Consider the following 26,443-nt stretch of genomic DNA (forward strand, 5'->3'; position numbering starts at 1 on the left):
TCTCTCTTTCTGTGTGTCTCTCTCTCTGTCCCTCTCTCTTTCTGTCTCTCTCTCTCTGTCTCTCTCTCTCTGTCTCTCTCTCCCTGTCTCTCTCTCTCTGTCTCTCTCTTTCTGTGTGTCTCTCTCTCTGTCCCTCTCTCTTTCTGTCTCTCTCTCTCTGTCTCTCTCTCTGTCTCTCTCTCTCTGTCCCTCTCTCTCTGTCCCTCTCTCTTTCTGTCTCTCTCTCTCTGTCTCTCTCTCTCTGTCTCTCTCTCTCTGTCTCTCTCTCTCTGTCTCTCTCTTTCTGTCTCTCTCTTTCTGTCTTTCTCTTTCTGTCTCTCTGTCTTTGTCTCTCTCTCTCTGTCTCTCTCTGTTTCTCACTCTCTTTCTGTCTCTCACTCTTTTTCTGTCTCTCTCTTTCTGTCTCTCACTCCTTTAAGCCGCTCCTTAAAAACCTTTAGCTGAGTTTCTGTCCACCTGTCCCTCAAGTCTCCTGACCTGTCCAAGTGTCGCGTTAAACCCAACAAATGTTTAGGTGAAGCCTCCTTGGCTGTAGAGACTGGAGTTGCGGTAGAAAGTGGATTTTTTTTGCGGTGATTGAGGGCTCTCGTTGTGGTTCTAGGTAAATGCAGCCACGGGGGATTGCTTGACCTGACCAGTCACAAGGACGCCAAGGGTGGTATTAATAAGGACACCGTCAGCTCCCCTCACGGATACCTCCACAGGGAGGCTGCTCGTGTGGCCCTTGAAGCCACAGAGGAGGCGTTTGGACAAATCAGAGACAAGGTCGGAGACAAACTCTTTTTAAGGTAATGGGAGAGGCCGTGTGTGTGTGTTCGACACCCACAACTTGAACCCACAGCGATGCATTCAGAGGGTTTCAAGGGAAGCCATTGAGGCACCTTTCTCAGTTCAGAACCAGGCCCCGGCTCATACTCTGGGGAGGGCAGCTGGTGGAATTTAAATTCAGTTAACAAATGATAATATACACAGGAAATAGGAGCAGGAGGAGGCCATTCAGCCCCTCGAGCCGGCTCTGCCATTCAATAAGACCACGGCTGACCTGTTTGTGTTTCGATTTCCACATTCCCATCTGCCCCCGATAACCTTTGATCCCCTTGCCTAACAAGAATCTCTCTACCTCTGCCTTAAAAATATTCAGTGACCCCACATCCACCGCCCTTGGAGGCAGAGAGTTCCACAGTCACACAAGCCTCTGAGAGAAAAAAATTCTCCTCCTCTCTGTCCTAAAAGGTTGACCCCTAATTTTAAACCACTGCCCCCTCGTCCTGGACTCACCCACAAGAGGAAACACCCTTCCCACATCCACCTTGTCAAGGCCGTTCGGGATCTTGTAAACTTCAATCCAATCACCCCTCACTCTTCTAAACTCCAGTGGGAACAAGCCCAGTCTGTCCAACCTTTTCTCATAAGACAGCCCACTCATTCCAGGTATCAATCTAGTAAACCTCCTCTGAACCGCCTCCAATGTATTCACATCCTTCCTTAAATAAGGAGACCAGAACTGCCCACAGTATTCGAGATGCAGTCTGACCAATGCCCTGTGTAACTGAAGCATAACATCCTTACTTTTATGTTCAATCCCTCTTGTGTTAAACATTAGAATTGCATGAACCTTCTTCATTACTGCTGGGCCTGCAAACTAACTTTTTGTGACTCATGTACTAGAACGCCCAGATCCCTCTGCACCTCAGAATTCTGCAGCCATTCTCCATTTAAGTAACGCTCGGCTTTTTAATCCTTCCTGCCAAAGTGAACAACTCCACGTTGTCCCACATTATACCTCATCTGCCGGATTCACCGAACCTATCTGTATCTGTCCGCAGCCTCCTGTTCACCACATACTTTCCGACCTTTCTTTGTGTCATCTGTAAATTGAGCTCCCGTGTCTTCACTCCCCTCATCCAAGTCATTGATGTAAATCGTGAAAAGTTGAGACCCCAGTGCAGACCCCTGTGGGACTCCACTCGTCACATCCTGCCAGTCAGAAAAAGACCCATTTATACATACTCTCTGCTTTCTGCCTACCAGCCGATCTGCTATCCAGGTTAATATGTTACCCCCTGCACCATGAGCTTTTATAAAACTAACTCAGTGCTGGTGACCATGAACGATTGATGTAAGAGCCCACCTGGTTCACCCATACCCCGCTTTGGGGAACGAGATCTTGCTCTGTAACCCAAGCTCACCTCCATGTGGAGAGCAAAGATCAGGAACCCCAAGCCCTGAGAGTCTTCGGACATCCTGCGGAGTCTGGGTGTGGGCTGCTCGGCCTCTTTATGCTCCTCATACCCGGGACAGTCCCTGCGCTCCCAATGCGTGAAGAGAATAGGAGGGCGTGAGAAAACCTGGGCCAGGTGCAGTGTCCCAGACAGGGAGACCCGGGTAAGGGACAGAGACAGAGGACAGAAACACGCCCCAGTTAAGTTCAGTTGAAAGAGAGGAGAGGCAACAGGCTCCACATTCGAGGCAGGGGCTGTGAGGAACGGACTCTAAGTGAAGAGGGCTGAGGGGCAAAGACCTGCCCCAACCCCCCACGCTGGAGTAGGAGGGCTCTGCTCTGCGGGGCTGAAGGGAGGAAGTTGTTGGCACTCGGGAATCCAGGTGAAGGGGAGCTCGGAGGGGGGGGGCGGAAATGGAAACCCTGCGAGGTGGGCCAGCGCTGGGGCCGGCCTTATCGGATTGGCTCCTGGAGAGAATTCCCAGGCGAAAACTTCAAAGGTGAAGATTGGAAAGCCTCGTGAGGGACTCGGAGCCTGAGCGAGACCGGTCGACTCACATTGTGACCAATGTCTGGGTTGGGTGTTGCTGGTAAGAAATCCATGGAACCTGCTTTGGTCGCATTTGTCAGTTGGCGTGCAGTGCGGCGAGTCCGACCACAGCTCGCTCGTTATTTCGCACGTACCCCAGACTCACCCTGAATATCAAAGTATAAATTAGATATTGTAAATTGCTCTATCCTTCTGACCGCGTACAGTAAAGTTTACTTGTCGTTGTTCAAAACAAGGGTCTTAAATTTCAAACGATGACTTCCTTAAACAAAACTTTGTCAGTCCCTAACCAGATCTTACTAACGACCTGGGGTGGGTGGTGGTCTGGATCGAGCCAAGGATCGTAATAACCTGCCGATCCCTACCCGCGCTCTGGCCTACACGTGACTCCAGACCCACAGCTTCCACTCAGTTCAGGGGCAGTGAGGGGTGGCCCCACAAGTGCTGGGTCTCGCCAGTGACAGCCACTTCCGACCAAAGGATGAAGGGATCAGGTGGCGAGGGTGCAGGGTGAGCTCTGGAGAGGGCGGTGCGGAGAGTCGGGTGGTCAGCGCCGAGGGGGGGGTGGTCTTCGTTCACTCACGTGGCTTCTGTTCTCTGATGTAAACACTGCAGGTTCTTGAATGCCAACAGCCCCACCAGCCTGGTCCTTGTGCTCGACACCAAGATGAGTATGGCGGAAAATATGGACGTGGTCAAAGAGAGAGTTGTTTCCATTGTTGACCGCAGGCGAGGGAGCGCACAGGAACCCAGCCACTATGCCTTGGTGCCCTTCAACGATCCAGGTCACAACGCAATGCAGAGTAACACAGAATAAAGCGGAGTGATGCAGAGCAACAGGGAGTATCTTTGACAGAGTAGCAACTACTTACAGCACTGAAGCAGGCCATTCTGCCCATCTCCTCCCTGTCGGAGTTCATGCTCCATACTGGCCTCAGTTCCATGATGATCCTTTGCAATTATTTTCACACCTTCCCCGAACCTATACTCCCGCCGTGTCAGACCTTTCACCGATTCCCACTGCCCCATCGCTCGGCTTCACTTACTGACACGTGTCACCTTCCAGTTCGGCAATGCATTCAAATTCTGGTTTTCAAATTCCTTCTCATACACTCCCTATCTCTGTACCCTCCTCCAGCCCCTACAATCCTCCCTATCTCTGTAACCTCCTCCAGCCCCTACACACATCCCTATCGCTGTAACCTCCTCCAGTCCCTACAACCCTCCCTATCTCTGTAACTTCCTCCAGTCCCTACAACCCTCCCTATCTCTGTCACCTCCTCCAACCCCTACACCCCTCTCTTTCACTGTAACCTCCTCCAGCCCCTACACCCCTCCCTATCTCTGTAACCTCCTCCAGTCCCTACAACCCTCCCCATCTCTGTCACCTCCTCCAGCCCCTACAATCCTCCCTATCTCTGTAACCTCCTCCAGCCCCTACAACACTCCCTATCTCTGTAAACTTCTCCAGCCCCTACAAACCTCCCTATCTCTGTAAGCTTCTCCAGCCCCTACAACCCTCCCTATCTCTGTCACCTCCTCCAGCACCTACAACCCTACATATCTCTACAACCTTCTCCAGTCCCTGAAACTCTCCCTATCTCTGTAACCTGCTCCAGCTCCTACAACTCTCCCTATCTCTGTAATCTTCTCCAGTCCCTACAACCCTCCCTATCACTGTAACTTCCTCCAGTCCCTACAACCCTCCCTATCTCTGTCACCTCCTCCAGTCCCTACAACCCTCCCCATCTCTGTAACTTCCTCCAGTCCCTACAACCCTCCCTATCTCTGTCACCTCCTCCAACCCCTACACCCCTCTCTTTCACTGTAACCTCCTCCAGCCCCTACACCCCTCCCTATCTCTGTAACCTCCTCCACCCCTACAACCCTCCATATCTCTGTAACCTCCTCCAGCCCCTACAACCCTCCGAGATCTCTGCGCTCCTCCAGTTCCCCCGATTCCCATCGCTCCACCATTGGCGGCCGTGCCTTCAGCTGCCTGGGGGGGTCCCTGAGCTCTGGCATTCCCTCCCTCAACCTTGCCGCCCCTCTCTCTCTCTCTCTCTTTCTCTCCCTCTTTCTCTCGCTCTGTCTCTCACTCTCTCTCTGCCTCGGTCTCTCTCTTCTCTCTCTCTCTGTCTCTCTCTCAGACACACGGTCATCTTGCAGTTGGAGTATTTTGGATTGACACAGGGTTGAGGGATGATCCAGCTGTGTATCCCTCAGGAGTGACAGATGTGCTGAGGGGGGTTGGTGGGTTGTGGAGGGTATGTGCAGGGAGTGTGGAAGGAGGGTAAGGGGTTGTGGAGGAGGAGAGAGGGGGTGAGGGGATGTGCAGGGGGTCTGTGAGGGTGGAACATGTGGAGGGGGTGTTTGGTGATGGGGGGAGGGGAGGGGGTGTGGGTTGAGGGGAGGGGTGTGTGTTGAGGGGGAGGGGTGTGGGTTGAGGGGGAGGGGTGTGGGTTGAGGGGGAGGGGGTGTGGGTTGAGGGGAGGGGGTGAGGGGAGGGTGTGAGGGGAGGGGTGTGGGGTGAGGGGAGGGTGTGAGGGGAGGGGTGTGTGTTGAGGGGAGGGGTGTGTGTTGAGGGGAGGGGGTGTGTGTTGAGGGGAGGGGTGTGTGTTGAGGGGGAGGGGGTTGAGGGGAGGGGGTGTGTGTTGAGGGGGAGGGGGTTGAGGGGAGGGGTGTGTGTTGAGGGGGAGGGGGTTGAGGGGAGGGGTGTGGGTTGAGGGGGAGGGGGTTGAGGGGAGGGGTGTGGGTTGAGGGGGAGGGGGTTGAGGGGAGGGGTGTGGGTTGAGGGGGAGGGGGTTGAGGGGAGGGGTGTGGGTTGAGGGGGAGGGGGTTGAGGGGAGGGGTGTGTGTTGAGGGGAGGGGGTGTGTGTTGAGGGAGGGGTGTGGGTTGAGGGGGAGGGGGTGAGGGGAGGGGTGTGGGTTGAGGGGGAGGGGGTGAGGGGAGGGGGTGAGGGGAGGGGGTGAGGGGAGGGGGGGAGGGGGTGTGGGTTGAGGGGAGGGGGTGAGGGGAGGGGGTGAGGGGAGGGGGGTGAGGGGAGGGGGTGTGGGTTGAGGGGAGGGTGTGAGGGGAGGGGGTGAGGGGAGGGGGTGAGGGGAGGGGGTGTGGGTTGAGGGAGGGGGTGAGGGGAGGGGGTGTGGGTTGAGGGGAGGGGGTGTGGGTTGAGGGGAGGGGGGTGTGTGTTGAGGGGAGGGGGTGAGGGGAGGGGGGTGAGGGGAGGGGGTGAGGGGAGGGGGTGAGGGGAGGGGGTGTGGGTTGAGGGGAGGGGGTGTGTGTTGAGGGGAGGGGTGTGTTGAGGGGAGGGGGTGAGGGGAGGGGGTGTGGGTTGAGGGGAGGGGTGTGGGTTGAGGGGGAGGGGGTGTGTGTTGAGGGGAGGGGGTTGAGGGGAGGGGTGTGTGTTGAGGGGAGGGGGTGTGTGTTGAGGGGAGGGGTGTGGGTTGAGGGGAGGGGTGTGTGTTGAGGGGGAGGGGGTTGAGGGGAGGGGTGTGTGTTGAGGGGAGGGGGTGTGTGTTGAGGGGAGGGGTGTGTGTTGAGGGGAGGGGTGTGGGTTGAGGGGAGGGGGTGAGGGGAGGGGTGTGTGTTGAGGGTGAGGGGGTTGAGGGGAGGGGTGTGTGTTGAGGGGGAGGGGGTTGAGGGGAGGGGTGTGTGTTGAGGGGAGGGGGGTTGAGGGGAGGGGTGTGTGTTGAGGGGGAGGGGGTTGAGGGGAGGGGTGTGTGTTGAGGGTGAGGGGGTTGAGGGGAGGGGTGTGTGTTGAGGGGGAGGGGGTTGAGGGGAGGGGTGTGGGTTGAGGGGAGGGGGTGAGGGGAGGGGGTGAGGGGAGGGGGTGAGGGGAGGGGGTGTGGGTTGAGGGAGGGGGTGAGGGGAGGGGGTGTGGGTTGAGGGGGAGGGGTGTGGGTTGAGGGGAGGGGGTGTGTTGAGGGGAGGGGGTGTGGGTTGAGGGGAGGGGGTGTGGGTTGAGGGGAGGGGGTGTGGGTTGAGGGGAGGGGGTGTGTGTTGAGGGGAGGGGGTGTGGGTTGAGGGGAGGGGGTGAGGGGAGGGGGTGTGGGTTGAGGGGAGGGGGTGAGGGGAGGGGGTGAGGGGAGGGGTGTGGGTTGAGGGGGAGGGGGTGTTGAGGGGAGGGGGTGAGGGGAGGGGGTGAGGGGAGGGGGTGTGTTGAGGGGAGGGGTGTGGGTTGAGGGGAGGGGGTGTGTTGAGGGGAGGGGGGGAGGGGAGGGGGTGTGGGTTGAGGGGAGGGGGGTGTGGGTTGAGGGGAGGGGTGTGTGTTGAGGGGAGGGGTGTGTGTTGAGGGGAGGGGGTGTGGGTTGAGGGGAGGGGTGTGTGTTGAGGGGAGGGGTGTGTGTTGAGGGGAGGGGGTTGAGGGGAGGGGTGTGTGTTGAGGGGAGGGGTGTGGGTTGAGGGGAGGGGTGTGTGTTAGGGGGAGGGGTGTGTGTTGAGGGGAGGGGTGTGTGTTGAGGGGAGGGGTGTGGGTTGAGGGGGAGGGGGTGTGGGTTGAGGGGAGGGGTGTGGGTTGAGGGGAGGGGGTGTGTTGAGGGGGAGGGGGTGAGGGGAGCGGGTGAGGGGAGGGGGTGAGGGGAGGGGGTGAGGGGAGGGGGTGAGGGGAGGGGGTGAGGGGAGGGGTTGAGGTGAGGGGGTGTGGGTTGAGGGGAGGGGGTGTGTTGAGGGGGAGGGGGTGAGGGGAGGGGCTGAGGGGAGGGGGTGTGGGTTGAGGGGAGGGGGTGTGTTGAGGGGAGGGGGTGTGTTGAGGGGGAGGGGGTGTGGGTTGAGGGGGAGGGGGTGTGGGTTGAGGGGAGGGGGTGTGTTGAGGGGGAGGGGGTGAGGGGAGGGGGTGAGGGGAGGGGGTGAGGGGAGGGGGTGAGGGGAGGGGGTGTGGGTTGAGGGGAGGGGGTGTGTTGAGGGGGAGGGGGGTGAGGGGAGGGCGTGAGGGGAGGGGGTGTGGGTTGAGGGGAGGGGGTGTGTTGAGGGGAGGGGGTGTGTTGAGGGGGAGGGGGTGTGGGTTGAGGGGGAGGGGGTGTGGGTTGAGGGGAGGGGGTGAGGGGAGGGGGTGTGGGTTGAGGGGAGGGGGTGAGGGGAGGGGGTGAGGGGAGGGGGTGAGGGGAGGGGGTGAGGGGAGGGGGTGAGGGGAGGGGGTGAGGGGAGGGGGTTGTGGTTTGAGGGGAGGGGGTGTGTTGAGGGGAGGGGGTGTGTTGAGGGGGAGGGGGTGTGGGTTGAGGGGAGGGGGTGAGGGGAGGGGTGTGTGTTGAGGGGAGGGGGTGTGTGTTGAGGGGAGGGGGGGAGGGGAGGGGGTGTGGGTTGAGGGGAGGGGGTGTGGGTTGAGGGGAGGGGTGTGTGTTGAGGGGAGGGGTGTGTGTTGAGGGGAGGGGGTGTGGGTTGAGGGGAGGGGTGTGTGTTGAGGGGAGGGGTGTGTGTTGAGGGGAGGGGGTTGAGGGGAGGGGTGTGTGTTGAGGGGAGGGGTGTGGGTTGAGGGGAGGGGTGTGTGTTAGGGGGAGGGGTGTGTGTTGAGGGGAGGGGTGTGTGTTGAGGGGAGGGGTGTGGGTTGAGGGGGAGGGGGTGTGGGTTGAGGGGAGGGGTGTGGGTTGAGGGGAGGGGGTGTGTTGAGGGGGAGGGGGTGAGGGGAGCGGGTGAGGGGAGGGGGTGAGGGGAGGGGGTGAGGGGAGGGGGTGAGGGGAGGGGGTGAGGGGAGGGGTTGAGGTGAGGGGGTGTGGGTTGAGGGGAGGGGGTGTGTTGAGGGGGAGGGGGTGAGGGGAGGGGCTGAGGGGAGGGGGTGTGGGTTGAGGGGAGGGGGTGTGTTGAGGGGAGGGGGTGTGTTGAGGGGGAGGGGGTGTGGGTTGAGGGGGAGGGGGTGTGGGTTGAGGGGAGGGGGTGTGTTGAGGGGGAGGGGGTGAGGGGAGGGGGTGAGGGGAGGGGGTGAGGGGAGGGGGTGAGGGGAGGGGGTTGTGGGTTGAGGGGAGGGGGTGTGTTGAGGGGGAGGGGGGTGAGGGGAGGGCGTGAGGGGAGGGGGTGTGGGTTGAGGGGAGGGGGTGTGTTGAGGGGAGGGGGGTGTGTTGAGGGGGAGGGGGTGTGGGTTGAGGGGGAGGGGGTGTGGGTTGAGGGGAGGGGGTGAGGGGAGGGGGTGTGGGTTGAGGGGAGGGGGTGAGGGGAGGGGGTGAGGGGAGGGGGTGAGGGGAGGGGGTGAGGGGAGGGGGTGAGGGGAGGGGGTGAGGGGAGGGGGTGTGGTTTGAGGGGAGGGGGTGTGTTGAGGGGAGGGGGTGTGTTGAGGGGGAGGGGGTGTGGGTTGAGGGGAGGGGGTGAGGGGAGGGGTGTGTGTTGAGGGGAGGGGGTGTGTGTTGAGGGGAGGGGTGTGTGTTGAGGGGAGGGGTGTGGGTTGAGGGGGAGGGGTGTGGGTTGAGGGGGAGGGGGTGTGGGTTGAGGGGGAGGGGTGTGGGTTGAGGGGGAGGGGGTGTGTTGAGGGGAGGGGGTGTGTTGAGGGGGTGGGTTGAGGGGGAGGGGGTGTGTTGAGGGGAGGGGGTGAGGGGAGGGGGTGAGGGGAGGGGGTGAGGGGAGGGGGTGTGGGTTGAGGGGAGGGGGTGTGGGTTGAGGGGAGGGGGTGTGGGTTGAGGGGGAGGGGTGTGTGTTAGGGGGAGGGGGTGTGGGTTGAGGGGAGGGGGTGTGTTGAGGGGGAGGGGGTGAGGGGAGGGCGTGAGGGGAGGGGGTGTGGGTTGAGGGGAGGGGGTGTGTTGAGGGGAGGGGGTGTGTTGAGGGGGAGGGGGTGTGGGTTGAGGGGGAGGGGGTGTGGGTTGAGGGGAGGGGGTGAGGGGAGGGGGTGTGGGTTGAGGGGAGGGGGTGAGGGGAGGGGGTGAGGGGAGGGGGTGAGGGGAGGGGGTGAGGGGAGGGGGTGAGGGGAGGGGGTGAGGGGAGGGGGTGTGGTTTGAGGGGAGGGGGTGTGTTGAGGGGAGGGGGTGTGTTGAGGGGGAGGGGGTGTGGGTTGAGGGGAGGGGGTGTGGGTTGAGGGGGAGGGGTGTGTGTTAGGGGGAGGGGGTGTGGGTTGAGGGGGAGGCGGTGTGTTGAGGGGAGGGGGTGTGTTGAGGGGAGGGGGTGTGTTGAGGGGAGGGGGTGAGGGGAGGGGGTGAGGGGAAGGGTTGAGGGGAGGGGGTGTGTGTTAGGGGGAGGGGGTGTGGGTTGAGGGGGAGGGGGTGTGTTGAGGGGGAGGGGGGTGAGGGGAGGGGGTGAGGGGAGGGGGTGAGGGGAGGGGGTGTGTTGAGGGGAGGGGTGTGTGTTGAGGGGGAGGGGGTGTGGGTTGAGGGGGAGGGGTGTGGGTTGAGGGGGAGGGGGTGTGTTGAGGGGAGGGGGTGTGTTGAGGGGAGGGGGTGAGGGGAGGGGGTGTGGGTTGAGGGGGGAGGGGTGTGGGTTGAGGGGGAGGGGGTGTGTTGAGGGGAGGGGGTGTGTTGAGGGGAGGGGGTGAGGGGAGGGGGTGTGGGTTGAGGGGGAGGGGTGTGGGTTGAGGGGGAGAGGGTGTGTTGAGGGGGAGGGGGTGAGGGGAGGGGGTGAGGGGAGGGGGTGAGGGGAGGGGGTGAGGGGAGGGGGTGTGGGTTGAGGGGGAGGGGTGTGGGTTGAGGGGGAGAGGGTGTGTTGAGGGGAGGGGGTGTGTTGAGGGGGAGGGGGTGAGGGGAGGGGGTGTGGGTTGAGGGGAGGGGTGTGTGTTGAGGGGAGGGGTGTGTGTTGAGGGGGAGGGGGTGTGTTGAGGGGAGGGGGTGAGGGGAGGGGGTGTGGGTTGAGGGGAGGGGTGTGGGTTGAGGGGAGGGGGTGTGTTGAGGGGGAGGGGGTGTGTTGAGGGGAGGGGGTGAGGGGAGGGGGTGAGGGGAGGGGGTGTGTGAGGGGGAGGGGGGTGTGTTGAGGGAGGGGGGTGAGGGGGAGGGGTGAGGGGAGGGGGTGTGGTTGAGGGGAGGGGGTGTGTTGAGGGGGAGGGGTGTGTGTTGAGGGGAGGGGGTGTGTTGAGGGGAGGGGGTGTGGGTTGAGGGGGAGGGGTGTGTGTTGAGGGGAGGGGGTGTCGGCTTGAGGGGGAGGGGGTGTGTTGAGGGGGAGGGGTGAGGGTTGAGGGGCGGAGGTGAGGGAGGGGGTGTGTGTTGAGGGGAGGGGTTGAGGGGGAGGGGAGGGGGTGTGTGAGGGGAGGGGGGTGAGGAGGGTTGAGGGGAGGGGTGTGGGTAGAGGGGAGGGGTGTGGGTTGAGGGGGAGGGGGTGTGGGTTGAGGGGAGGGGGTGAAGGCTGAGGGGGTGTGGGTGAGGGGGAGGGGGTGTGTGTTGAGGGGAGGGGGTTGAGGGGAGGGGGTGTGGGGTTGAAGGGGGAGGGGGTGTGTTGAGGGGAGGGGGTGAGGGGAGGGGGTGAGGGGAGGGGGTGAGGGGAGGGGGTGAGGGGAGGGGGTGTGGGTTGAGGGGGAGGGGGTGTGGGTTGAGGGGGAGGGGTGTGGGTTGAGGGGGAGGGGGTGTGTTGAGGGGAGGGGGTGAGGGGAGGGGGTGTGTTGAGGGGAGGGGGTGAGGGGAGGGGGTGTGGGTTGAGGGGGAGGGGGTGTGTTGAGGGGAGGGGGTGTGTTGAGGGGGTGTGTTGAGGGGGAGGGGGTGAGGGGAGGGGGTGAGGGGAGGGGGTGAGGGGAGGGGGTGTGGGTTGAGGGGAGGGGTGTGGGTTGAGGGGAGGGGTGTGTGTTGAGGGGAGGGGTGTGTGTTGAGGGGAGGGGTGTGTGTTGAGGGGAGGGGGTGTGTGTTGAGGGGGAGGGGGTGTGTTGAGGGGAGGGGGTGAGGGGAGGGGGTGTGGGTTGAGGGGGAGGGGGTGTGTTGAGGGGAGGGGTTGAGGGGGAGGGGGTGAGGGGAGGGGGTGTGTTGAGGGGAGGGGGTGAGGGGAGGGGGTGAGGGGAGGGGGTGTGGGTTGAGGGGGAGGGGGTGTGTTGAGGGGAGGGGGTGAGGGGAGGGGTGTGGGTTGAGGGGAGGGGGTGAGGGGAGGGGGTGTGTGTTGAGGGGAGGGGTGTGGGTTGAGGGGGAGGGGGTGTGTTGAGGGGAGGGGGTGAGGGGAGGGGGTGTGTGTTGAGGGGAGGGGTGTGGGTTGAGGGGGAGGGGGTGTGTTGAGGGGAGGGGGGTGAGGGGAGGGGTGTGGGTTGAGGGGGAGGGGTGTGGGTTGAGGGGGTGAGGGGAGGGGGTGAGGGGAGGGGGTGTGGGTTGAGGGGAGGGGGTGTGTTGAGGGGAGGGGGTGAGGGGAGGGGGTGTGGGTTGAGGGGAGGGGGTGTGTTGAGGGGAGGGGGTGTGTTGAGGGGGTGGGTTGAGGGGGAGGGGGTGTGTTGAGGGGAGGGGCGTGAGGGGAGGGGGTGATGGGGAGGGGGTGATGGGGAGGGCGTGAGGGGAGGGGGTGATGGGGAGGGGTTGAGGGGAGGGAGTGAGGGGAGGGAGTGAGGGGAGGGAGTGAGGGGAGGGAGTGAGGGGAGGGAGTGAGGGGAGGGGGTGTGGGTTGAGGGGGAGGGGGTGTGTTGAGGGGAGGGGGTGAGGGGAGGGGTGAGGGGAGGGGGTGAGGGGAGGGGGTGTGGGTTGAGGGGGAGGGGTGTGGGTTGAGGGGGTGAGGGGAGGGGGTGAGGGAGGGGGTGAGGGGAGGGGGTGAGGGGAGGGGGTGAGGGGAGGGGGTGTGGGTTGAGGGGAGGGGGTGAGGGGAGGGGGTGAGGGGAGGGGGTGAGGGGAGGGGTTGAGGGGAGGGGGTGAGGGGAGGGGGTGAGGGGAGGGGGTGAGGGGAGGGGGTGAGGGGAGGGGGTGAGGGGAGGGGGTGAGGGGAGGGGGTGAGGGGAGGGGTTGAGGGGGTGTGTTGAGGGGGAGGGGGAGAGGGAGGGGTGTGGGTTGAGGGGAGGGGGTGTGTTGAGGGGAGGGGGTGTGTTGAGGGGGTGGGTTGAGGGGGAGGGGTGTGTTGAGGGGAGGGGTGAGGGGAGGGGGTGAGGGGAGGGGGTGTGGGTTGAGGGGTTGAGGGGAGGGGGTGTACTGAGGGCGTGGGTATGGGTATGTGCTCTGGGCCCAGTGTGAGGATCTGTGATGATTTCTGTACAGATTATGGCCCAGTGTTCAAAACCAGTCAGCCCAAGGATTTTAAAGAGTCCGTCTCAGCACTGAGAGCTCGAGGAGGGGGGATCAACTCAGCAAAGTGTCTCCATGCATTACAGGTGTGTACTCAGAGAATAACCATCTTACTGGGGGTCTCTCTAACCCCATCCCTCCGTCTCACACAGTCCTGTACCTGGGGAGGTCTCTCTAACCCTCTCTCTCTGTCACACTCCTGTACCTGGGGTGGTCTCTCTAACCCCCTCTCTCTGTCACACTCCTGTACCTGGGGTGGTCTCTCTAACCCTCTCTCTCTGTCACACTCCTGTATCTGGGGTGGTCTCTCTAACCCCCTCTCTCTCACACTCCTGTATCTGGGGTGGTCTCTCTAACCCTCTCTCTCTGTCACACTCCTGTACCTGGGGTGGTCTCTCTAACCCTCTCTCTCTGTCACACTCCTGTATCTGGGGAGATCTCTCTAACCCCCTCTCTCACACACTCCTGTATCTGGGGTGGTCTCTCTAACCCTCTCTCTCTGTCACACTCCTGTACCTGGGGAGATCTCTCTAACTCCCTCTCTCTCACACACTCCTGTACCTGGGGATGTGTCTCTAACCCCCTCTCTCTCTCACACTCCTGTATCTGGGGAGGTCTCTCTAACCCTCTCTCTCTGTCACACTCCTGTACCTGGGGTGGTCTCTCTAACCCTCTCTCTCTGTCACACTCCTGTATCTGGGGATGTGTCTCTAACCCTCTCTCTCTGTCACACTCCTGTATCTGGGGAGGTCTCTCTAACCCTCTCTCTCTGTCACACTCCTGTACCTGGGGTGGTCTCTCTAACCCTCTCTCTCTGTCACACTCCTGTATCTGGGGATGTGTCTCTAACCCTCTCTCTCTGTCACACTCCTGTATCTGGGGAGATCTCTCTAACCCCCTCTCTCACACACTCCTGTATCTGAGGTGTCTCTCTAACCCTCTCTCTCTGTCACACTCCTGTACCTGGGGAGATCTCTCTAACCCCCTCTCTCTCACACACTCCTGTATCTGGGGAGGTCTCTCTAACCTCCTCTCTCTCACACACTCCTGTACCTGGGGAGATCTCTCTAACCCTCTCTCTCTCTCTCTCACACTCCTGTATCTGGGGAGATCTCTCTAACCTCCTCTCTCTCACACACTCCTGTACCTGGGGATGTGTCTCTAACCCTCTCTCTCTCTCACACTCCTGTATCTGGGGAGGTGTCCCTAACCCCCTCTCTCTCCCACACTCCTGTATCTGGGGAGGTCTCTCTAACCCTCTGTCTCTCACACGCTCCTGTATCTGGGGAGGTCTCTCTAATTCTGCATATCAATTAATTGTCTATCTCTGAACACTGAGAATGAATAATCTTTCTGAATTAACAATCCTTCTTTGTTTTCCAGCAAGCACTCACAAACTCACCGCCAAATTCTCCGATCTATGTATTCACTGATGGAGCAGCAGGGGATAGTTATCTGCAGAACACAATCCTTGCTCTGATTCAGGAATCCCACTGCCAGGTAGCGTTTCACTGGGGGTTTCTCACCTTCCCCACCTACATCCCCTGAGAGAACCAACTGCAAAACTCCGTCCCCACTAGTCAAAATTATTGACCATTTTAATCACCCCAGTGAGAGTCAGTGTATGTGGGACCCATAGCCCAGATAGAGTCAGTGTGTGTGGGACGTGTACCCCAGTGAGAGTCAGTGTGTGTGGGTCACGTACCCCAGTGAGAGTCAGTGTGTGTGGGACACGTACCCCAGTGAGAGTCAGTGTGTGTGGGACCAGTACCCCAGTGAGAGTCAGTGTGTGTGGGACCTGTACCCCAGTGAGAGTCAGTGTGTGTGGGTCACGTACCCCAGTGAGAGTCATTGTGTGTGGGACACATACCCCAGTGAGAGTCAGTGTGTGTGGGTCCCGTACCCCAGTGAGAGTCAGTGTTTGTGGGTCCCGTACCCCAGTGAGAGTCTGTGCGTGTGGGACCCATACCCCAGTGAGAGTCAGTGTGTGTGGGACCCGTACCCCAGTGAGAGTCAGTGTGTGTGGGTCACGTACCCCAGTGAGAGTCAGTGTGTGTGGAACTCGTACCCCACTGAGAGTCAGTGTGTGTGGGATCCGTACCCCAGTGAGAGTCAGTGTGTGTGGGACTCATACCCCACTGAGAGTCAGTGTGTGTGGGACCCGTACCCCAGTGAGAGTCAGTTTATGTGGGACCCGGACCCCATTGAGAGTCAGTGTGTGTGGGACCCGTACCCCAGTGAGAGTCAGTGTGTGTGGGACCCGTACCCCAGTGAGTGTCAGTGTGTGTGGGACCCGTACCCCAGTGAGTGTCAGTGTGTGTGGGACCCGTACCCCAGTGAGAGTCAGTGTGTGTGGGACCCAGAGAGGGTCAGGGTGTGTTTTTTACTGCTGATCCTCGGCGTATGGTTGTATTTTCCAGGTGTATTTTTTCCTGACCCCGCTCTTTCTCAGGCGGAGGCGGAGTATAAGACGACGTTTGCAGGGAGAGAGGGGTTGGGGATTTGATCTCTATCGCAGAATTGCTGTGGTTTCGGGCGGAGACGCTATTGCACTCTCCAAGCAGCATTTGTTTGAAGTGACCTCAATTATTGACGAATCCACAACAGCCTCCATGGTAAGTGTAAAATGTAAGTGTATTCATTCAGGGGAGGTGGGCATCGCTGGCTGGGCCAGCATTTATTGCCCATCCCTAATTACCCTCGTTCACACTCAACCATCGCTGAGGGCCTGGAGTCACGTGTGGGCCAGACCGGGTAAGGAGGGCAGATTTCCCTCCCTATAGGGGCGTTAATGACCCGGGTGGGTTTTTACAACAATCGACAATGGTTTCATGGTCAATGTCAGACGCTGAATTCCAGACTTCTGTTGGATTCCCAGTAGTGGGAGTCGAACGCAGGACCCCAGAGCATTACCATCTGTACCCGATCTGTACCCGGGGAGGGAGTCTCCCTCTGGGGTGTCTGTACCTGGGCATTGAATGTCCCCCTGAGGCCTCTGTAACCGCTGACAGCCAGCGTCCATGGTAACCCTGCCCCTGGGGAGGGTTAAGGAGAGGAGTTAGTAGTCCAGGGGGGAGGACAAACAGTAACTCCTGCTTCCATTCGACAGGTCACCCTGCTGCGGGTATCCAGCACTGCAAACCACATCAAATATCCAATCACCTTTTACCTGGACACGACCATCCACAACGTCACCATCTACATAGCAGACAACCCGACAGATATCAGAATCACTAACCCAACAGGTAAGAACAGTTCCATCAAATAAAACATCCACTGACAGCATACACACTGACTCTCAGTGGGGTAAGGGTCCCACACACGCTGACTCTCACTGGGGTACGGATCCCACACACACTGACCCTCACTGGGATACGGGTCCCACACACACTGACTCTCACTGGGGTACACGTCCCACACACACTGACTCTCACTGGGGTACGGGTCCCACACACACTGACTCTCACTGGGGTACACATCCCACCCACACTGACTCTCACTGGGGTACAGGTCCCACACACACTGACTCTCACTGGGGTACGGGTCCCACACACACTGACTCTCACTGGGGTACGGGTCCCACACACACTGACTCTCACTGGGGTACGGGTCCCACACACACTGACTCTCACTGGGGTACGGGTCCCACACACACTGACTCTCACTGGGGTACACATCCCACACACACTGAATCTCACTGGGGTACACATCCCACACACACTGACTCTCACTGGGGTACACGTCCCACACACACTGACTCTCACTGGGGTATGGGTCCCACACACACTGACTCTCACTGAGGTACGGGTCCCACACAGTGACATAGTTTCACTCTTTCTCTAAAGGTATTGGTATACTTTTTCCCAGGTGTATCTCAGGTGATCGTAGAGAGATTAGGGAGTTTGGCAACAACAAAAACATTTGGGAATCTGAAGGTGATCCAACTCCACTCACCAATCGAAGCTGGAGTCTGGGAACTTCGACTCAGGTCCAACACGGAGTATTCCGTTAGAATTACTGGTTAGTCAATGGGGAAATATACACAACAGACCTCAACACCCTGATATATACACCCCGAACCCCAACACCCTGATATATACACCCGAACCCCAACACCCTGATATATACACCCCGAACCCCAACAACCTGATATATACACACGAACCCCAACACCCTGATATATATACCCCCGAACTCCAACACCCTGATATATACACCCCGAACACCAACACCCTGATATATACACCCCCGAACCCCAACACCCTGATATATACACTGCCGAACCCCAACACCCTCATATATAACCTCCCCATGAACCCCAACACCCTGATATATACACCCCGAACCCCGTGATCCCCCAGCACTCCGATATATAAACCCCTAGAACCCCAACACTCCGATATATAAACCCCCCAAAATCCCAACCCCCGATATATACACCCGAACCCCAACACCCTGATATATACACCCCAAACCCCAACACCCTGATATATACACCCCAAACCCCGACAACCTGATATATACACCCCCGAACCCCAACACCCTGATATATACACCCCCGAACCCCAACACCCTGATATATACACCCCGAACCCCAACACCCTGATATATACACCCCCGAACCCCAACACCCTGATATATAACCTCCCCATGAACACCAAAACCCTGATATATACACCCCGAACCCCGCGATCCCCCAGCACTCTGATATATAAACCCCCAGAACCCCAACACTCCGATATATAAACCCCCCGAACCCCAACACCCTGATATATACACCCCAAACCCCAACACCCTAATATATACACCCCAAACCCCAACACCCTGCTATATACACCCCAAACCCCAACACCCTAATATATACACCCCGAACCCCAACACCCTGCTATATACACCCCGAACCCCAACACCCTGATATATACACCCCCAAACCCTCAGCACCCTGATATATACACCCCCGAACCCCAACACCCTGATATATACACCCCCGAACCCCAACACCCTGATATATACACCCTGAACCCCAACACCCTGATATATACACCCCGAAACCCCAGCACCCTGATATATATACCCCCGAACCCCAACACCCTGATATATACACCCGAACCCCAGCACCCTGATATATACACCCCGAACCCCAACACCCTGATATATACACCCCGAACCCCAACACCCTGATATAAACACCCCGAACCCCCAGCACCCTGATATATAAACCCCTGAACCCCAACACCCTAATATATACACCCCCGAACCCCAACACCCTGATATATACACCCCCGAACCCCAGCACCATGATATATACACCCCCGAACCCCAACACCCTAATATATACACTCCCGAACCCCAACACCCTGATATATACACCCCTGAACCCCAGCAACCTGATATATACAACCCCGAACCCCAACACCCTGATATATACACCCCCGAACCCCAGCACCCTGATATATACACCCCAAACCCCCCGAGCCCCAACACCCCGATATATAAATCCCCAGAACCCCAACACTCCGATATATAAAGCCCCCGAACACCAACACCCTGATATATAAACCCCCCGAACCCCAACAGTCCAATATATAAACCCCCAGAACCCCAACACCCCCATATATAACCCCCCCCAAACCCCAACAGCTTGATATATAAACCCCGAACCCCAACACCCCAATATACAAACCCCCGAACCCCAACACCATGATATATAAACTCGCCGAACCCCAACAACCCTGATATATAATCCCCCGAACACCAACACCCCGATATATAAACCCCAGAACCCCAACACCTTGATATATAAACTCCTGAACCCCAACACCCCGTTATATAAACCCCCGAAACCCAACACCCCGATATATAAACCCTGAACCTCAACACCCCGATATATAAACCCCGAACCCCAATACCCTGATATATAAACCTCCCAAACCCCAACACCTCGATATATAAACCCCAAACCCCAACACCCTGATATATACACCCCAAATCCCAAGCACCCTGATATATAAACCCCTGAACCCCAACATCCCAATATATAAACGCCCTGAACCCCAACACCCCAATATATAAACTCCAAACCCCAACACCCTGATATATTCACCCCAACCCCCCCGAACCCCCAGCAGCCCGATATATAACCCCCCCGATCCCCAACACTCCGATATATAAACCCCCTGAACACCAACACCCCGATATATAACCCACCGAACCCCAACACCCCGATATATAACCCCCGAACCCCAACACCCTGAAATATAAACCCCCAAAGCCCAACACCCTGATATATAAACCTCCGAACCCCAACACCCTGATATATAAATCCTCAAACCCCAACACCCCGATATATAAACCCCCGAACCCCAACACCCCGATATATAAACCCCCGAACCCCAACACCCCAATATATAAACCCCGAACCCCAACACCCCGATATATAAACCCCTGAACCCCAACAGCACAATATATACACCCTGAACCCCAAGACCCTGATGTATAAAACCCCGAAGCCCAACACCCCGATATATAAACCCCCAAATCCCAACACCCCAATATATAAACCCCCAAACCCCACACCCCGATATATAAACCCGTGAACCCCAACACCCCGATATATAAACCCCTGAACCCCAACATCCCGATATATCAACCCGTGAACCCCAACACCCTGATCTATAAACCCCCGAACCGCAACAGCCTGATATATAAAACCCCCGAACCCCAACAAACCGATATATAAACATCCCAAACCCCGACACCCGATATATAAACCACCCGAACCCCAACACCGCGATATATAAACCACCGAACCTCAACACCCAGATATATAATCCCCCGAACCCCAATACCCCGATATATAAACACCGAACCCCAACACACTGATATATAAACCCCCCAAACCCCAACACCTCGATATATAAACCCCCCGAATCACAACACCCCAAAATATAAATGCCCCAAACCCCAAAACCCCGATATATAAACACCAAACCCAAACACCCCGATATACAAACCCACAAACCCCAAAACCCCGATATATAAACCCCAAACCCCAACACTCTGATATACAAACCCCCGAACCCCAACACCCCGATATATAAACTCCCCAAACCCCAACAATCCTGATATATAAACCCCCGAACACCAACACCCCAATATATTAACCCCAGAACACCAACACCTTGATATACAAACCCCCGAACCTCAACACCCTGATATATAAACCCCCCGAACCCCGACACCCCAATATATGAACCCCGAACCCCAACACCCTGATATATAAACCCCCAAACCCCAACACCTCGATATATAAACCCGAACACCAATACCCCGATATATAAACCCCGAACCCCAACACCCTGATATATAAACCCCCAAAACACCAACACCTCAATATATAAACCCGAACACCAATACCCCGATATATAAACCCCGAACCCCAACACCCTGATATATAAACCCCCCAAACCCCAACACCTCGATATATAAACCACCCGAACCCCAACACCTCGATATATAAACCACCCGAACCCCAACAGCCCAATATATAAACCCCCCAAACCGCAACACCCCGATATATAAACCCCAAACCCCAACACCCCGATATACAAACCCCCGAACCCCAACACCCCAATATATAAACTCCCCGAACCCTAACAATCCTGATATATAAACCCCCGAACACCAACACACCAATATATTATCCCCAACACTTGATATATAAACCCCCGAACCTCAACACCCCGATATATAAACCCCCGAACCCCGACATATAAACCCCTGAACCTCAACACCCCGATATATAAACCCCGAACCCCAACACCCTGATATATAAACCGCCAAAACCCCAACACCTTGATATATAAACCCCAAACTCCAACACCCCGATATATAAAACCCGAACCCCAACACCCCCATATATAAACCCCGAACCCCAACAACCCGATATATAAACCACTGAACCCCAACACCCCAATATACAAACCCCCGAACCCCAACACCATGATATATAAACTCGCCGAACCCCAACAACCCTGATATATAATCCCCCGAACACCAACACCCCGATATATAAACCCCAGAACCCCAACACCTTGATATATAAACTCCTGAACCCCAACACCCCGTTATATAAACCCCCGAAACCCAACACCCCGATATATAAACCCTGAACCTCAACACCCTGATATATACACCCCAAATCCCCAGCACCCTGATATATAAACCCCTGAACCCCAACATCCCAATATATAAACGCCCTGAACCCCAACACCCCAATATATAAACCCCAAACCCCAACACCCTGATATATTCACCCCAAACCCCCCAAACCCCCAGCAGCCCGATATATAAACCCCCCGATCCCCAACACTCCGATATATAAACCCCCTGAACACCAACACCCCGATATATAACCCCCGAACCCAAACACCCCGATATATAATCCCCCGAACCCCAACACCCTGAAATATAAACACCCAAAGCCCAACACCCTGATATATAAACCTCCGAACCCCAACACCCTGATATATAAATCCTCAAACCCCAACACCCCGATATATAAACCCCCCGAACCCCAGCACCCCGATATATAAACCCCCGAACCCCAACACCCCGATATATAAACCCCCGAACCCCAACACCCCGATATATAAACCCCCGAACCCCAACACCCCAATATATAAACCCGAACCCCAACACCCCGATATATAAACCCCGACACCCCAACACCCCAATATATAAACCCCTGAAACCCACCACCCCAATATATAAACCACCCCGAACCCCAAGAGCCCAATATATAAACCCCTGAAACCCAACACCCTTATATATAAACCCCTGAACCCCAACACCCCGATATATAAACCCTCGAATCCCAACACCCCAATATATAAACCCCCAAACCCCACACCCTGATATATAAACCCGTGAACCCCAACACCCCGATATATAAACCCCTGAACCCCAACATCCCGATATATCAACCCGTGAACCCCAACACCCCGATCTATAAACCCCCGAACCGCAACAGCTTGATATATAAAACCCCCGAACCCCAACAAACCGATATATAAACACCCCAAACCCCGACACCCGATATATAAACCACCCGAACCCCAACACCGCGATATATAAACCACCGAACCTCAACACCCCGATATATAAACCCCCTGAACACCAACACCCTGATATATAAACCCCCGAACCCCAATACCCCGATATATAAACACCGAACCCCAACACCCTGATATATAAACCCCCCGAACCCCAACACCTCGATATATAAACGCCCGAACCCCAACACACCAAAATATAAATGCCCCAAACCCCAAAACCCCGATATATAAACACCAAACCCCAACACCCCGATATACAAACCCACAAACCCCAAAACCCCGATATATAAAACCCAAACCCCAATACTCTGATATACAAACCCCCGAACCCCAACACCCCGATACATAAACTCCCCGAACCCCAACAATCCTGATATATAACCCCCCGAACACCAACACCCCAATATATTAACCCCAGAACACCAACACCTTGATATACAAACCCCCGAACCTCAACACCCCGATATATAAACCCCCGACACCCCGATATATGAACCCCGAACCCCAACACCCTGATATATAAACCCCCCAAACCCCAACACCTCGATATATAAACCCGAACACCAATACCCCGATATATAAACCCCAAACCCCAACACCCTGATATATAAACCCCCCAAACCCCAACACCTCGATATATAAATCACCCGAACCCCAACACCCCAATATATAAACTCCCCAAACCCCAAAACCCCGATATATAAACCCCAAACCCCAACACCCCGATATACAAACCCCCGAACCCCAACACCCCAATATATAAACTCCCCGAACCCCAACAATCCTGATATATAAACCCCCGAACACCAACACACCAATATATAAACCCCAAAACCCCAACACTTGATATATAAACCCCCGAACCTCAACACCCCGATATATAACCCCCCGAACCCCGACATATAAACCCCCGAACCTCAACACCCCGATATATAAACCCCGAACCCCAACACCCTGATATATAAACCCCCAATACCCCAACACCTCGATATATAAACCCCAAACCCCAACACCTCCTTATATAAACCCCAAACCCCAACACCCCGATATATAAACCCCGAACCCCAACAACCCGATATATAAACCACTGAACCCCAACACCCCAATATACAAACCCCCGAACCCCAACACCATGATATATAAACTCGCCGAACCCCAACAACCCTGATATATAATCCCCCGAACACCAACACCCCGATATATAAACCCCAGAGCCCCAACACCTTGATATATAAACTCCTGAACCCCAACACCCCGTTATATAAACCCCCGAAACCCAACACACCGATATATAAACCCTGAACCTCAACACCCCGATATATAAACCCCGAACCACAACACCCTGATATATAAACCCCCCAAACTCCAACACCTCGATATATAAACCCCGAACACCAACAACCCGATATATAAACCCCTGAAACCCAACACCCCGATATACAAACCCCCGAACCCTAACACCCTGATATATAAACTCCCTGAACCCCAACAACCCTGATATATAAACCCCCGAACACCAACACCCTGATATATAAACCCCAGAACCCCAACACCTTGATATATAAAATCCTGAACCCCAACACCCCGATATATAAGCCCCCTGAACCCCAATACCCTGATATATAAACCCCCTGAACCCCAACACCCCGTTATAAAAACCCCCGAACCCCAACACCCCGATATATAAACCCTGAATTTCAACACCCCGATATATAAAACCCAGAACCCCAACACCCCGATATATAAACCCCCCAACCCCAACACCCTGATATATAAACCCCGAAACCCAACAACCTGATATATATACACCCCGAACACCAACACCCAGATATATAAACACCCCGAACCCCAATACCCCGATATCTAAAAGCCCCCAAACACCAACACCCTGATATATAAAAACCCCAAACCCCAACACCCTGATATATAAACCCCAAACCTCAACACCCCGATATATAAACCCTGAACCCCAACACTCCGATATATAAATCCCGAACCCCAACAACCCGATATATAAACCCTGAACACCAACAACCCGATATATAAACCCCAAACCCCAACACTGTGATATATAAACCCAACGAACGGTGAAACGTGTTCATATCTGCTCCTTTAGGACTGAGCCTAATCGATTTCTCATACAGCTTCACTGAACACTTTGGAGGAGCTCATAATGGATTCACACCAATCTCTGGGCGACCAAATGCTGGTGAGTTCAGGAAATGCAAACGGCTGTAAACCACCCCCTACACTGTCTCTATCAAACACTCCCAGGACAGGTACAGCACGGGGTTAGATACAGAGTAAATCTCCCTCTACACTGTCCCCATCAAACACTCCCAGGACAGGTACAGCACGGGGTTAGATACAGAGTAAATCTCCCTCTACACTGTCCCCATCAAACACTCCCAGGACAGGTACAGCATGGGGTCAGATACAGAGTAAAGCTCCCTCTACACCGTCCCCATCAAACACTCCCAGGACAGGTACAGCACGGGGTTAGATACAGAGTAAATCTCCCTCTACACTATCCCCATCAAACACTCCCAGGACAGGTACAGCACGGGGTTAGATACAGAGTAAATCTCCCTCTACACTGTCCCCATCAAACACTCCCAGGACAGGTACAGCACGGGGTTAGATACAGAGTAAAGCTCCCTCTACACTGTCCCCATCAAACACTCCCAGGACAGGTACAGCACGGGGTTAGATACAGAGTAAATTTTCCGTCAGTAATGTACCGATCTGCATCCCAGTTGATTCGGTCTGGCTTTTCCCTCTGACAGGCCGGAGTGTGACACTAATGATCTCAGTGACCGGCCTCCCTCTCTTCCCAAACTCATTGGTCACTGATTTACTCCTGGTCGATGTTAACGGGATGACCATGCAGAATGGAAGGATCTTGAACGATGGGATGACCGACACCACATTCCTGGTGGAGATTGAGAAGGTCCCGAAGGAATCGTTCTTTGTGCTGATCAAAGGCCAGGATGGGGCAGGGAATATCTACCAACGGCTCTCGACAACACTGCTCTCAACAGCACACGCAACACTGACGGTACGGCCCTGTCTCTACACTGACCGCACAGCCCTGTCTCTACACTGATCGTACGGTCCGGTCCCTCACAGTGACCGGACGGTCCCGTCCCTCACACTGACCGGATGGCCCCGTCTCTACACTGACCGGACGGTCCCGTCCCTCACACTGACCGGATGGCCCCGTCTCTACACTGACCGTACGGTCCCGTCCCTCACACTGACCATACGGTCCCGTCTCTACACTGACCGTACGGTCCCGTCTCTACACTGACAGTACGGTCCCGTCTCTACACTGACCGTACGGTCCCGTCCCTCACACTGACCGTACGGTACCGTCCCTCACACTGACCGTACGGTCCCGTCTCTCACACTGACTGTACGGTCCCGTCTCTAAACTGACCGTACGGTCCCGTCCCTCACACTGACCGTACGGTCAAGTCTCTACACTGACCGTACGGTCCCGTCTCTACACTGACCGTACGGCCCCATCCCTCACACTGACCGTACGGTCCCGTCTCTACACTAACCGTACGGTCCCGTCTCTACACTGACCGGACGGTCCCGTCCCTCACACTGACCGTACGGTCCCGTCTCTACACTGACCGGACGGTCCCGTCACTCACACTGACCGTACGGTCCCGTCCCTCACACTGACCGAACGGTCCCGTCTCTACACTGACCGTACGGTCCCCTCCCTCACACTGACCGTACGGTCCCATCTCTACACTGACCGTACGGTCCCGTCCCTCACACTGACCGTAAGGTCCTGTCTCTACACTGACCGTACGGTCCCGTCCCTCACACTGACCGTACGTTCCCGTCCTTCACACTGACCGTAAGGTCCTGTCTCTACACTGACCGTACGGCCCCGTCCCGCACACTGACCGTACGGTCCCGTCTCTACACTGACCGTACGGCCCCGTCCCTCACACTGACCGTACGGTCCCGTCCCTCACACTGACCGTACGGCCCGTCTCTAAGCTGACTGTAAGGCCCTCTCTCTCACACTGACCGTACAGCCCTGTGTCTACACTGACCGTACGGTCCCGTCTCTACACTGACCGTACGGCCCTGTCTCTACACTGACCAGACGGCCCCGTATCTTCAGTGACCGTACGGTCCCGTCCCTCACACTGACCGTATGGTCCCCTCCCTCACACTGACCGTACCGTCCCGTCTCTACACTGACCGTACGGTCCCGTCCCTCACACTGACCGTATGGTCCCGTCCCTCACACTGACCGTACGGTCCCATCCCTCACTCTGACCATACGGTCCCATCTCTCACAATGACCGTACGGTCCCGTCCCTCACACTGACCGTACGGTCCCGTCTCTACACTGACCGTACGGTCCCGTCCCTCACACTGACCGTACGGTCCCTTCTCTACACTGATCGTACGGTCCCGTCCCTCACACTGACCGTACGTTCCCGTCCA

General features: G+C 56.9%; 1 protein-coding gene across 1 annotated transcript in view; it reads left to right on the forward strand.

The window, feature by feature from the left end:
• The window catches only part of LOC121274066 (von Willebrand factor A domain-containing protein 7-like), a gene marked incomplete at its 3' end in the record, with an annotated part of 61,273 nt that extends 36,248 nt beyond the window's left edge, over positions 1-25,025 (forward strand). The window contains exons 6-14 of the mRNA XM_041181204.1: positions 602-788; positions 3,387-3,556; positions 12,825-12,937; positions 14,235-14,351; positions 15,272-15,466; positions 15,961-16,096; positions 16,719-16,871; positions 24,084-24,176; positions 24,754-25,025. Coding sequence (XP_041037138.1) covers positions 602-788; positions 3,387-3,556; positions 12,825-12,937; positions 14,235-14,351; positions 15,272-15,466; positions 15,961-16,096; positions 16,719-16,871; positions 24,084-24,176; positions 24,754-25,025 — 1,436 coding nt within the window. The remainder of the gene's footprint in view (positions 1-601; positions 789-3,386; positions 3,557-12,824; positions 12,938-14,234; positions 14,352-15,271; positions 15,467-15,960; positions 16,097-16,718; positions 16,872-24,083; positions 24,177-24,753) is intronic.
• Positions 25,026-26,443: the final 1,418 nt, after the last annotated feature.

Source organism: Carcharodon carcharias, assembly GCF_017639515.1.
Source record: "Carcharodon carcharias isolate sCarCar2 chromosome 29 unlocalized genomic scaffold, sCarCar2.pri SUPER_29_unloc_23, whole genome shotgun sequence".
Taxonomy (NCBI): domain Eukaryota; kingdom Metazoa; phylum Chordata; class Chondrichthyes; order Lamniformes; family Lamnidae; genus Carcharodon; species Carcharodon carcharias.